This window comes from Podarcis bocagei (assembly GCF_964188305.1).
Source record: "Podarcis bocagei genome assembly, chromosome: 1".
Lineage (NCBI taxonomy): Eukaryota > Metazoa > Chordata > Lepidosauria > Squamata > Lacertidae > Podarcis > Podarcis bocagei.
In genome coordinates this window covers 119,187,611-119,201,537 of record NC_138125.1, presented here as the reverse complement: position 1 = coordinate 119,201,537, position 13,927 = coordinate 119,187,611, and the positions used below count along the sequence as shown (strand labels likewise).

General features: G+C 49.3%; 1 protein-coding gene and 1 long non-coding RNA gene across 3 annotated transcripts; one reads left to right on the top strand and one right to left on the bottom strand.

Annotated features, from left to right (window-relative positions):
* Nucleotides 1-1,784: 1,784 nt before the first annotated feature.
* On the bottom strand, nucleotides 1,785-6,277 carry EVX2 (even-skipped homeobox 2; the record flags this gene model as incomplete). The annotated part of the gene is made up of 3 exons (XM_081189777.1): nucleotides 1,785-2,459; nucleotides 4,094-4,344; nucleotides 5,845-6,277. 3 exons carry the CDS (start codon nucleotides 6,275-6,277, stop codon nucleotides 1,785-1,787), a joined length of 1,359 nt encoding a protein of 452 aa, XP_081045903.1.
* A 2,983-nt stretch (nucleotides 6,278-9,260) lies between these two features.
* On the top strand, nucleotides 9,261-10,892 carry LOC308583861. 2 transcript variants are annotated; one of them, XR_014006467.1, is made up of 2 exons: nucleotides 9,261-9,572; nucleotides 10,209-10,892. It is a non-coding gene; the product is annotated as an uncharacterized lncRNA (long non-coding RNA). The 2 variants fall into 2 exon arrangements; XR_014006468.1 differs by having other exon boundaries at nucleotides 9,261-9,685.
* The last annotated feature ends 3,035 nt before the right edge of the window (nucleotides 10,893-13,927 follow it).

Below are 13,927 nucleotides of genomic sequence, written 5' to 3'. Positions count from 1 at the left end.
CTCTTCACATTGGTGGAATATCAACGGAACAGAGGAAAAGTCTACCCGGGGCGCCCGCGTTACCAAAATGAAAATTGGCAATTGAGATGATAAGAACCGCGGTTTCCTTGTGCAGAATCACTTCCAAGGTAACAGATATAACATTAAATAACATACATTCTTTGCAACAAGAACAATGTTTTATGTTCCAAGTCTCTTATCTGTCTCTTCTAATGACTTCCCTTAGCGGGTTGTTAGTACTTGACAGCAGGTCTCCGCGCGGGGAACTCCCCCCCCCCATTCCACATTCAAAGGAGGTCCATCAGAGAACATGATTGGCAATTTTCGTCATAATCTGCACATTATTAGCATCAAAATTGACACGGCAGTAACACCGGGTGTGTTTTTTTAAATGTGCCTTTCTTCAAGTTCACGGAAGTCCCTCCAGGAAGTAGCAAAAGGGGGTTGGGTCTCTCCCTCCCTTACCCCAGTGGTGGTTTGTCAGAGCCAAAGGCGTGTGACGAAATAATGCCGAGAAACATTATTTCCGCCCTCCTTTGGATTGAGTCCTTTCTTTGCAAATTAAAGTTTCATAAAAAAAAAAGACACGTTCGTTTGTTTGTTTTTAAACTAAAGTACCCGGAAGGTCAGTGATTCGAGACAATGCCTCACCTGCCAATAAAGTTTCAAGTATTTCCCAGATAAATTGTGGACTATGGTGCTCGGAAAGCAGGAAGCTAAAAAATAATAATAAAAAATAGAACGTAAATCCCTCGCCCTGTTTCCTGGACGAGTATTGCTGTCAGTCTCACACTCCCTTCTCTTTTTACTGGCCCACCCTCAGCTTTTACCGCCCTCCCTCCAAAAGAATAAGAAGAAAGTAGCCAGCCTCTTCCAGTTCAAGAGGGCAGGAGCAGAAGGAAACCGTAATAAGAATCGCGTTTCCCCCTTCCTCTTCTCCTATAAAGCACCCGGTTTCTTTGCCCATCAGTCGCCACAGGCATCTCTGTGGCAAATTTCTGCTGGGTTTGTGTGCTTCGTCCTCAACCAGATCCCCACTAAATGCAGGAATTGGGGTTTGCCTTTGATATATATATATACTGTATGTATGTATATATATATATATAGGTTTGTTTTAAAAGATGCCCAAACAATGCGTTTGGGTTGCGCAGCTGGCACAAGCGCCGGCCTTCGAGATGGCTGCTACTAGAGCAACCATTGGCCATGCTGGCTTAACCCGCCGCTCAGCAACATCTCGCGCTGGCCACAGGTCAGCCATCCTTTCTGCAGAGGACCAAGGATAAGGTGCTGCTTAGGTATCCAGCCGTGCTAACAACCGTCGGCGGCAGGTCAGAGGCGCTCAAGAGCAGTTCCCATTGCTGCCAGCAGGGGGAGCGAGACAGCACCCTCCGGAGCTTGGACGGCTGCATTGAGTGCAGAATGTCTAGAAACCATCATTCGCCAGTCCTAACAACTAGGGGTGCTTGTTGGGTGTGAGGAGGGGGCGGGGGAGAGAGGAAGCACAGAATGTTAAAAGGCCAGTATGTTTGGGGTTTGCTCCCCACACCTTCCTCCTCCAACCACCCTCTCCCAGCGGCCATCTTTTTAAATCAGGGCCGTGAGAACAACAGCAAAACAACAATTATTAATTATAGTACTTTTTTTAAAAACCACCTTTTTGCTAGAGTTCCAGTGTAAGCCCGCCCTCCCCTCCCCTCCGTTGTACAAAACGGTTCTCTTCTGCCCTCGGCCACCCCGGCTCAACAGCGCCTCCCACTGGCCGCCGGGGTGGGGGGGCTGGCTAGTTATCTGGTCAAGGCGGCCTCCTCCCTCTGGTCTGGGGAAGGGACGGCGGTCTTGCTGAGCACGGCGGCCGAGTAAGGCAGGAAGCCGCTCTCCGAGCGCTGCGAGGCGGCCGCCGCCGCCGCTCCGGCCGCGGTGCAGGTGAAATCCGAGCCGGAGGCGCGCGATCCCAGGGCTGCCGCGGCTGCGGCCGCCGCCGACTGGCTACTGTGGCAGCTGAGGCAGGAGCAGGGCGCGGAGCCGGCCGGAGGAGCCGTCGAGGCTGCGGCGGCTGCGGCCGCGGCTGCCGCTGCAGCGGCCGAGGCGGCGGCGCTGCTGTTGAGGCCGGCTGCGGCGGCTGCGGCGGGCGACTGGTACAGGCCCGGGTGTCTGAAGCTGCACAGCAGCTCGGGCCGGGAGTAAGGGTGCGAGAGGGCGCGGAAGGTGTCCAGAGGGCGGATGGAGGTGGCGAAAGGTGAGGCGGTGGCCCCCGACGCCGCAGCAGCGGCCGCGGCCGCCGTCACCCCGACGTGCGGGTAGTAGTGCAGGGGCACGTGGGAATGGAACGGGTAAGGCAGGCTCCCCGTGGCCGCCGCGTGGGTCATCATGTACGTGTAGAAGCTGGGGTCCGCCGGGTGGGGCCACGACATGGCCAGCCGCTGCCTCTTGTCCTTCATCCGTCGGTTCTGGAACCACACCTGGTGGAGTGCGGGGGAAGGGGGGGAGAGAGAGGGGGAGATGTGGGGCAGCGAATAGGGAGGTGGGGGGGACACACAGAGGATAGGACGGCTTAGAAACGGCAGCAGATCCACAGCAGCGCGCCACGCCCCCTCCCTCTGCCGCGGGGTCAGATGCGACGCCTGGCGCAGCCCTTGCGCCACGAGGCGCAGCTGGCAGTGCTAAGCCGCCTCCTCGCCAGGGACATTGCTTGCCCCACATGGCCTAAGTTAGGTTTTCGAACCAGCCTTAAACCTCCCCAACTTGGCTGGCCCGCTCGATTCAGGCTCTTCGCCGGGCTCCGCGCTTCTTCCGTTTAAACTTTTAGGCCGCAGAGATATGAAAATGGTTCTTTGCCCCTTCTTTGCGCGCCGCCGGGGTCGGGAAACTTTCCCCTGCCGAGCAACCATCTCTGAGAAACTACCGTGGCTGTGCTGTCTTCGATCTCAAAAATGAAACCGTTCCCCCGCTCCCATTCCGTATTAAAATATAATCAGGGATGTCAGCCCTCTCTTATTTCAATTGAGCCTAACTGAATTCAGTGGGAGCACTGGGTTGCTGTTTTTTCAAAGTTATTCATTTTTAACAAACCTTTTTTAATAAACCTTTAAAAAAATAAATAAATGACCAAGATTGCAGATCAAGTTGCAAACCCTTATCAACGCTCCATTTATTTTCAACGACCAAAACAGGCAATAAGTCTCCATATCTGCTTATTGAAAAAGCTGAGAGTTCTGCCCACGGAAAATACCCTTTGCAACGAAATATATGGATGTTTCTGGTCTTCCGGTTTACCTTGGCTCCCTTTCTGTTTTTCCCATAGCGCACTATATAGCACGTGATTCGAAACCATTCATTCGGAAACGATTTGGTCCGGCTACAGAAACCAAATGTTCGTGTGTTTTTTTCAAAAACCGTAAAAGCCAAACACGGTTTGATTACTGCAAAACTATTAAGGCTTCCATTTCTCCCGATTCTTTACGGTGTCGAAGGTAGGGCCTTCTCACCTCATACTGCGATCCTAGGCACGTTTACCCGCGAGTAAGCCCAGTGGAACATAGTGCGACTTACTTCCAATTAAACTCGTCCAAGGATAGAGCGCAGCCATTTGCCTCTATCTTCCTCTCAGATGAGGTAGAGAAGAATCGGCAAATGGAACAGAAACCATCTGAAGGAATAACGGCGTGTGATCCATTTCTAAATCGACTCGAGTTATTAAAAAACAAATGTTTCATATTAACTGCCTTTCTCCTATTTTTTATTTTTTAGTAAACCTTTTGAAAATGCGAGAAACAATGGAAAAAGACTGTCTATCCCACAGGGGGCGGGGAGAGAGAGACGAGGTTAAAAATAGCTAAACAATCTGGTGGGAAGAGTGGAATTCTCTGCTCATTTATCTGGTGCCTTTTTCCTATTCTCCTTGGCCATGAAGAAGCGGAGGAGTCAAACGCGGCCTCTTTCGCTGCCAGCAAGGCGCAGCTGGACCGAGGCTGGAGCTCTCGTGGTTTAAGAACCCGAAAGAAAAACAGGGAGCGGCGAGCGCGCCAAGCCAGGAGCCAGCCGGCAGCCTCCCTCGCCTCCCGCAGCCCCGGCTTGCCCTAAGACACTACTGTACCTTGATGGTAGTCTCCGGCAGGTTGAGAGCCGCGGCCAGCTCGCACCTCCTGGGCCGAGAGACATAGTTCTCCCGGTAGAACTCCTTCTCCAGCCGAGCGATCTGCTCCCGGGTGAAGGCGGTGCGGTACCTCCGCACTTGATCCGCTCCGGAGCTGGAGTTCCCCAAGGCGCTGCCGCCGTGCAGGCTGCTTAAACTGGAACCCGAGGACGAGGTGGTGGTGCTGGGCGTGGAGCTGCTCTCCGAATATCCTACGGAGCAACAACAATGACAGCAGTGAGAAAGCATCAAAGAGCGATGGCTCTTCTCCAGGAGAAGAAGGGATGAGCTGGCGGGCGGGTTTCAACCAAGCGGCAGGCGCCGCTGGCAATCTGGGCTCTCCCTGATAATTAATGCTGGCTGTCATGGATACAAATTGCCGCTGTTAATAGAATCAATAAAAGTTTCTTTTCTTTTCTTTCTTTTCTTTTCTCTTTTCTTTTTTTAAACACAGCTTCATAAGCAAACTAGACGCCTTCTTGTGAAATAAATAAATGCAACTCTCTCTGTTCTGCGGAAGAAATTAACCGAGGAACAAAGTTAAGGCAGGCGTTTTCCTAAAAGCGTCCCTCCAGCGGAGACTTCGCTCGTCTTTTCCTGTCCCTGCTTCCCTTTACTTTTTATTTTGTGGGAACCAAATGGTGTCCCTTAAAACCCAACGGCGTGCCAGTTCGCACTGTAAGTGAATTTCCTCGCAGGATACCTTTGGGCGAAAGGTAAATAGCACCCGCGTCCTAGAAAGATTGATCTGTGATTATAAATTTGCAAGTTGCCTCCAGTTAGGATCTATTACCTAACGGACGCTTCGAAAAAGTTGCTACAGAGCTTTGAGAGATTACGCTGTATTAACTGTAGGATCGAAGTTAACAATGCCCAGAGAAATACTATTTTGGCTTGGGGGTGGGGCGGACATAGCGGGAAGGAGAAACACCTAATGCATTAAAAATAACGATAATACATAACTGCATTTTTAGTGAAAGCATCAAACAGAAAGTCAGACAGACACACAAAAGAATCTTCCTAGCAATAGAAACACGCACTGGACTCTGAATGCAGCCTCTAATTGCCGTCTTGAAGAATCCCCGTTATGAGCTGTATTTTATAATTACACAGTACCAAAATTGCGCAAGAAACACCTGTCTACACACTCCGTAGAGAAACAGTCTGGTGTTTTTTTAAATAAAAAAAAAAAACCGGCGTAAGTGGCACTTCGTTCTCCAAAACAAACAGGAGAAATCTTGTGGAAGATATGCCCAGATATACTCAGAAGGTGTGCAACGTTTGGTGGTCACAAATACACCATGACAGCCCTGTTCACTTCGGTATAGATTATAGAAACTCAGCGTGCGGGAGTGTGCAGATAAGACTGGAAATCCCTTTAGCACCCTGGATAGACTGCCTGGTCTTGAGAAGCACCATAACACGCCAAAGAGGCTTCCACATTTGAATATCCATATTGTACCTGCCTGTTCCATAAAGGACCAGCTGACGAACCCTTGGTATTTAATGCGCTGCTTAAAATCCTGATCTTCTCCAGGAAAAGCTGGAGGGGGTGTCAGGGTGCCTTGGATTTCTCCCCATCTCCCCCCACCCCACCCAAGTTCTTACCCCAGTAAACGCCCGCTTTGGATTGGGGTGGGGTGGTGGCGCCGGGGTAGACGGGGAGAGAGGGAGAGAGAGGGAGAGAGAGGGAGAGAGAGGGAGAGAGTTACCTTTGTTATTGTTTTCCTTCAGCTGGGAGGAAGTGAGGCTGGCGGGGGAGCGGAGCGCAGAGCAGCCCACCTCCACGTCGCTGTTCATATCTGCCTCTTGAGCAACTTCTGAGTAATGGCTAATCTTCTTCCTCCCTTCCGAGGGAGGCAGCTCCGAGGTGGCGACGCCGACGCCGCTTTCGCCGCTCTGGTGCTGAAGGTTGAATAAAGTGTCTATTTCGAATTTCCCTTTGGCAGGGATGTCCCCTAAAGAGGTGTGCAGAGAAGCGGAAGTCAGTCTCGGGCTCAGGCGGCCGCCGTGGGGCGAATTTTCGAGGGCCTCCAATACCACGTTGCCAGCCGAGTCGGACAAATTCGCCAGCCTTTTGCCAGCCGTGGGGCTGTGCAGCCCTCGTTCCATCAGGATCATCTCTTTTCTTATTCTTTCCATCATCTCTCAGCTCTTTTTCCCCCCTCCTTGGGAAAAAAAGTATATATATATATATAAATATATATATGTCAAGGTTGCAAAGGGTTCGTCCTCCTAATGATGAGCCGTGCAGCAGGGGCTAATTCGCATTCAGCCCGGCGAGTGTCTCTAAATATTATTATTACCTCTTTTGGAAGGGGAGGCGTAAAAAAAAAAAAAAAAAGGCGAGATGCAAAAGCGAAGGGAATGACTGGTCAAAATGACCCATACATCCTTCCTAGCCCCGAAATGTCATTCATCACGAATAGGGAGCGCTCGTCATTAAGGTACGGATGACGCTGGTCGAATAATCATTTATTGTAACAGGTTTATAAGCAAATAAATACAAGCTCCTGTCAACGGATAATGAAGGCGGCTTCGGAGCAGACAAATAGATCCAGGTAGGGAGGCAGAGGGAGAGAAAGAGAGAGAGAGAGAGACCCGGAGTGAAGAGAAGAGAGGCGCTTGTCCTTTGCTCGATCAGATCTTGCATGGATTGCTCTGGGGTTTGGCCTCTGGGGTGAAATTGACAGTCTGATTAATAAAACGAGCTGAGCAACATTTCCCCCTTCATTTAGGTGCATCATTATGCTCTGATTCCCCCCTTTCTTTCCTTTCCCCCTTTTTGCTTTTGTGTGTGTGTGAGTGAGTGAGAGAGCGTGTGCGTGTGTGTGAGCGCGCGCGCGCCTCTTGGCTTCTTAGCTCCTAACGATGCAAGCTTCTTTCTCGTTTGTCCTCCTCGGACAGAAACACGGGGGCTAAATGACAGGGGAGGCTTTGATTTCTAGGGAGGAGGGTTTCTCTCGCTCTCTCCCTTAAAGAGAGAAAAGCTGCCAAGGTGTGTGTGTGTGCGGGTGCAAGAGAGAGAGATCCCCCATTCTTTTAATCACCTTTCCTTCCTATTTAAGAAAGCAGGCATCCAAGACGTCCCAGGAAGAAATCGACTCGCCCTTTCCACGGGGACAAACACACACACACACACACACACACACACACACACACGGACTTCCAGACTTAAATAACTATTTCTGCAGATACATACCAGCCCAAAAAGAGCATCTATCGCGAGCTACAGCCTGTGCGCGCAACCATTAAGAGTAATCCGAGGGGATCTCAGTGTTATTTCCTTAACTCATCCACAAACCATATATATTTGTGTCTATGTGTGGTGGTAGTGGGCAGGCGTGCGGGGGGTGGTTTTTTTCTTTCTTTCCATAATCCTGTTTATTGACGGAACTAGTCTAAAGTCCTTCCTTCGCCTCTGGCTCAAAATCCTCTCCCTGGTGGAATGACGGGAAGCAAAAACAAAAGGAAAGAAAAGTTCGGCGGAATCTTAAAGACATGATTCAAAGCACCAGAGAGGAGTAAAAAGAAAAATTTAAAAATAAAAAAATCCTTAATATATTCGTTCAGTCATTCTCTGCCTAGATTTTTCTCTCCAACCTCCTCCACCCCTTTTAAAACGAAGCCCTGATATAGATATTGATATATATATATATATATATAACGCTTTTCGTATATATATATACATATATATAAAAGGCCTGGGCTGCAAAGGCAAATAGCGAGAGCCGCCATTCTCCTCGCCCTCTTCCAACTCCCCTTCCAGCCAACCTCCTTCCCTTGTGTAAAGTTACCTGCCTCTCCGTTTCCTCCCCTCTCTCTTTCCCTCTCGGTTCGGAGAGATTCCGGGGAGCAGCCAATCTCTCTGGGCGCCCAGCGGGACGCGGGGGGCCGCGATGCGCCGGCCCTTCCTCTCGGAAACTCTCTCTCCGGCGAGAACTTTGATGGTAATATAATGATGCCGAGGGCAAACGAAGATAAAGCCGGCTGTCATTAGCATCCTGGGAGCACCTCCTCGAGAGGTACAGCGCCCAACCTTTTTTTCCACCCGAGGAAAGCCTTGCTGTCGGGGGTTTCCCTTCTCTCCCCACCCCCTGTGAGATTCTGCTAAAGTTTATATTTCTGGCTGGGGTGGAATCCGATGGAAATGCCTCTCCCGCGATACGGTAACACCTCCGCCACACACACCTAGAAAAATGCACTCTTCTTTCAAGCAGAGGAATGCCTGGTGCTTGATCTGATACGAAAAAAGCTTCCTTTGAAAAGAAACAGGGAACGCCAATGTTGGGGCCCGATCCGAACTAAACGAGGCTGCAGCCCTTCTGCATACTCACCTAGGGTCAAGCCCCATAGGACTGTCAGGGGCTTTACTTCCGAGTAGATGCGCAGAAGCTTGCGCTCTGAAGCGCTTTCAAATCCCGTTGATTCCAACAGTGCAGAGCTAAGCAGGTCCGCCATTAAAATGTGTTTAATTTCTGACTTAGACGTGCTTTTAAAGTGCATGGTGTTGACCCATTTCTCCCAGATGTTGGGTGTACCCTGGATAAAGTCCAGGGCTCTTTAGCCAGAGGGCAAGTAAAGGGCATTGGTGCTCTCATGATAAGATCCACTCTCAGTGTGCTTAGGATGGTGTTGCCACGGATTTCTGAAGAACACCTGGATCCTACGTAATAATTTCCCCTAAAGTGACTCAGAAGTGTTTGTGTGTGAGAAAAAGAGAGAATAGTTTGGTCCAAGATCCTCTTAAAGACTTCATGGAATATTAACATTAAATTGATCCTACACATAATAGTCAGATTTTAAAAAATCCAAACCCCCAGCTCTGTGTTAAGGCTGTTGTTGCAAAAGCAGCACCGTACCTTCAAAACACATATTTAAAGCACATTCCTCCCATCTCACAAAGAATCCTGGGAACTGTAGTTTGCTAAGGGTGCTAGGAATGTCAGCTCTGTGGTGGGCAAACTACAGTTCCCATGATGATTATTTGGGGGGAGGGGTGTGTTCTTTAAATATGTGGTGCGCAGGCATTCCGAGAGCCCAGCGGCGCCTTAACGTTTATTACGTCATAAGCTTTCCTGGACTCGAGAAGCCAGAGGACTCTAAGCCATGAAAACTTCCGCCACAACCAGTGTGTTAGTCAAGACTCTTAACCATAGAATTGTAGAGTTGCAAGGGGCCACCAGGGTCATCTAGTCTAACTCCCTGCAGTGCCCAATATGGGGCTCGAACCCACGACCCTAAAATTAAGAGTCTCTTGCTCAGTTACTGACGGAGCTATCTTCGTTGCTCTTGTTGGGTTTCACCCCCTTCCCAGGTCAACTGTTCGAGATCGGTTGAGACTCTCTAAGGGGGTCTGTTGTTCATTAAACCCCATCCAACCAATTAAGGCGAGCCTTCGGTGGTTCCCCGAAGTGCGAATTTCGCTGTAGAAGCCTGGGTGCGTATTACAACAGGAAAGCATGAAAATGGCAAACAAATTGGAAACAGAGCATGCGCTTGTCCGTGGAGGCATTTGAGAACAGGATCTCCTATTACTGAGCAACATTCAAGGTGCAAAAATTACATTTCTGTGCGATCCTCTATTGCTACTATTACAAACCCCTCCCTTTCTCAAAAACACACAAGGAAGTAGAAGCGGATAACGGTGCGGTTAGGAATTAACCTCTTCCTGTCTGATTGACCAAATGCCCCTATCCTGACAAGCGTCCCAGAGCCCACCCGGTGACTAAACTACGACGACAGCAGCCTTCTGCTCTCTGGCAGTCACTCTCCCGTTTTAAACTGGAGCAGAAACCAGTTCCGAGTTGTTGTTTTTCTGAGTCCACACAACTCTCCCTCCCTCCCTCCGTTCCTCTCTCTCTTTTGCTGGGATCCTATAAAAATTCCACAGAACTTGGAATCCGCCAGATTTCCGCGTGAACGCTCTTGACTGTAGACTAGGCCTCCGAGTTTTGCATATCAGAGGATCGCCAGCAAAAGAAACCCTAATAATAATAATAATAATAATAATAATAATAATAATAATAATAATAATAAAAAATACTATAAGAGCGATGCTGTTCTCTCTAAACAGACAAGAAACTCCGTTTGGCTCTGGGTTGGAGAAGACATGCATATCGATTTCCGAGGAAGCTTTAGCCACCGCGTGGGAGTGAGTAACCAACCAGTTATAAAATGGGAAGCGGAAATCTGCGGGCGGCTTTATTGCTGTCGTTTGGCGCCCCCATCCGTTTTCTCAGCGGCGTTAACACGCGCGATATAATTATTTTGCTTCTTCTCCTGCAGCCCCTTTCCTTCGCCAGCCTAAAATCTTCAGAAAACCGACATCTTCCGCACCCACTCCTAGAATCACGAAGCCCCCCCCCACCTCCGAATTGATTTCCAACCCAGCCGTCTTCTGGCCCCTTCTCCTTTCGAGGAAAAGAGCTGCGGTGCCGAGCGCGCGTTTCGAACTGAGACCCTTCAGCCGAAGGAGGGCTGCAGTCGTCTGGACTCCCCAACTCCCCTTTATTAGTGTTATTTTATATTTTGCACCTTTTAAAGAATAGCAGTCCTCGAGTTTATGTGAGACCTCTTTCAAAGTTTGGCTCTCTTCTCGTGAGAGGGGAAAGTTTAGTGCGCGCCGTAAAAGGCAGTTTAATAATCATCAGCTAAGTAGATATTGCGTAACGACGCCGACCGCAGCCAATGGCAGCTGGTCATTACTCTCCAGAAAGAAAGCAAAATAATACTAATAAAGTCGTTATTTGATGTTTTATATTCCTAGACAACTCGATTAATGGGTTCGAAGGCTCTATAGAACTATTCTTCGTTTAGGAAACTATTTCTGGGGGTTTAAAGTTGTTGCTCTTGTTGTGTGTGTGTGTGTGTTTAAAGACATTTTAGAAATGGGGAATGTTAGCAGACAAATGTGCAGGGCTGGTTTTGCTTGCACCGTGTTGACTCAGTTGTCCTTATAAGTTTTATGTAGCTGCTACGGCCTGAAGCCAAGCTTTAAAATAACCCCCTCTCAAAAACTGAGCCCTGAGACATCAAAGAATAAGCGACCCTTGTTTGTTAACTTTTAATTGAGGAGGTCTCATCCGACTTAATTGAAATGGAGCGCAGGTTTCAAGTGGGACCGAAAGCCCCGGCAGCTTTTAAAGAGTCGAAGTGTTCATAGGAAGGGAGGCTGAGTAAATATTTGTTTCCCGTCTTTACTGCGGGTCCTTTGAGGTGAACTGCATAGCGTTGCTTCTGGAGCAGGTAATAAACAGGGGCGTCCCCGCAGCGGAGTCTCCACACAGAAGCCTGTCTTGGAAGTTCTGGCTATGTTTACATCTGTCTAGACCCTCCAATGCCAGACCGTCTGGGATGAACTTGGTTTCACGGCGAGTGTCAGCAAGAACAGGACGGGTCAAACAGGGGGTCAAGCTCGCTTGGGTTTCTCTCAACCTCGGGAGGAGGGCGATAGGTCAGGGGCTGCCCCCGCCCCAAGAGGAGAAACCCGCGCCTTCTCCGAGGTATTATAGGGCGCTCTTCGCTCGTAGGATTTTTAACATTCACCCTTCCAGGGTCCCGATAGCGTTCAGATTATGTTTCTGCTTTCTCGTTTCACCACCGGGGCTTCAATTCTCAATTTATTCGCCAGGGGCTGCGCGTACAGGAGCGCCCGTGGGGATGTGTAGGCGCACACACCCGCGCCAACCACGGCACGCTCACAAAGTATAGGCGCAAAGACTGCGCAACGGTTACGAAGGACGCTGGTATATGGGGAACACCGGAGCAGCCCACTTGTTTAAATAAATAAACATATAAAACACACGCCCACAAGTATCATATTTATTTATGTTTGCATATGCATATGTGCGTGTGTATGAGTGAGAGAAGTAGATGAGATATATTAAAAATATGATAAATATAGGGAATCCAGAAACCAGTAGTAGAAGAAGAGTTTGGATTTGATATCCCGCTATATCACTACCCGAAGGAGCCTCAAAGCGGCTAACAGTCTCCTTTCCTTTCCTCCCCCACAGCAAACACTCTGTGAGGTGAGTGGGGCTGAGAGACTTCAGAGAAGCGTGACTAGCCCAAGGTCACCCAGCAGCTGCATGTGGAGGAGCGGGGAATCGAACCTGGTTCACCAGATTAGGAGTCCACCGCTCTTAACCACTACACCACAGTAGAATAAGTAGAATAAATATCATTCGCATCTGGGACAAGGACCACACGCAAACCTCTCCCACCGCCTCTCCAGCCACTCGGCCTGTCTGGCACCCTTCCCCTGGCTTTCTCCACACACACACATATACACCCCCCTCTTATTTCTCTGTCCACTTCGTGCATCTGATGGAGAATTCTGCCCTGCCAAGGAAAGCCACCATGAAATTTCTGAAGCGGCTTTTGCTTCCTTCAACACTCTGATAGTACAATACAAAAAACAGCAACACCCAATAATATTGCAAAAGCAAAGACTCCAAGTGGAAGGCCAAGGTAATCCAGTTGATTCCCTGTCCTTTTCTCTCGTCTAATTAGAGGTAAGCGTTAGTTGTCGACGCACACGCGATTATCTATCCTGCAATGCCTGGAGGAGAGGTTGAGGTTTGGTTGACTTATTGGAAGACAAAGGATAGAGAAGAATTTCTAGCATCTCTCTCCCCAGCCCTCTTCCTCTTCTTCCTCTTGCAGTAACCGAGGTAAACTTTGAGGCTTCACGTTTCCTGCTAGCAGGACAGTCGAGCACAAACCGGCGTCCACCAACATTCCGAACCCTCACAGGAGAACTTGTAGGGCCATCTAGTGGTCAGGTTTGGGTACTTCCGGCTTCTAATGGAATGGTTGGAAGAAGGTCCAACTTCAAATAAGAGTCTTCGACCTCAGTTTAAGGAAATAAGCCGTGGATATGTATTTGTGCGGGCGTGCATGTACACAGACACAGAGAAAGAGAGACGCAGAGCGTGTGTTGAAGAACTGATGCCGAGGAGTTTACAGGACTTCTGCGGAAACTTAAAACTGCAATCCGATCAGGGGTGCCAACTTGAATAAAACATTGGGGGGGGGGGGACACACAGGTAAGCCCCGCCCCACATAATCGATCGCACACCCCATTTGAATGCCAATGCCGATCAACTTTGGGGGGCCCTGGCCCCTCTTAAATATTTTATTTGGCCCTTGGGAGTTGGCTCCTATGAATCCGATACACAGTTACCTGTGAGAAAGCCCCGCTAAACTCAGTTAAGTTTACTTCTAAGTAGACGTATATGGGGCTGCACGATTACGCTTCTCTATTAATGCGTTCTGCAATAGCAGGCATTATCCTTGGGTTGCGTGCGATCCGCAAACATTCAGATCCATATCCATGGGAGGTTTTCGTGTTGACTTCTGTAGGACGGGGCTCGCACTGAACTGGGAACTGCACATCAGCGAGGGGTCTAATGCGCTTCGGGTACGTGCCAAAGAGGGTTCTAATATATCTTGCAATGCTTACAGATGGAAACCGGTCTTAATCAGCAAACATTTTAGCTGAATTATATTGAGGTGGGAATAACTGTATGGCGGGGTAGAAAGCTGAGATCCTATACACACACACACGCACACACAAACCCTTTAAGAACTAAAACGTTAAAGAAGAGCCCTGCAGGATCAGGCCCGGCATCCTGCGTTCTCACAGTGACCACCAGATACCTATGCGAAGCGCTCTCCTCTCTGACTCTTCTGCTGATATTCAGAATAATGCTGCCTCGTTAAATGGCACCAGCGTTCTGGACCAGAGTCCGTTTCATCAGGTGTATGGAATGTTGCCCAAAGTTCCCA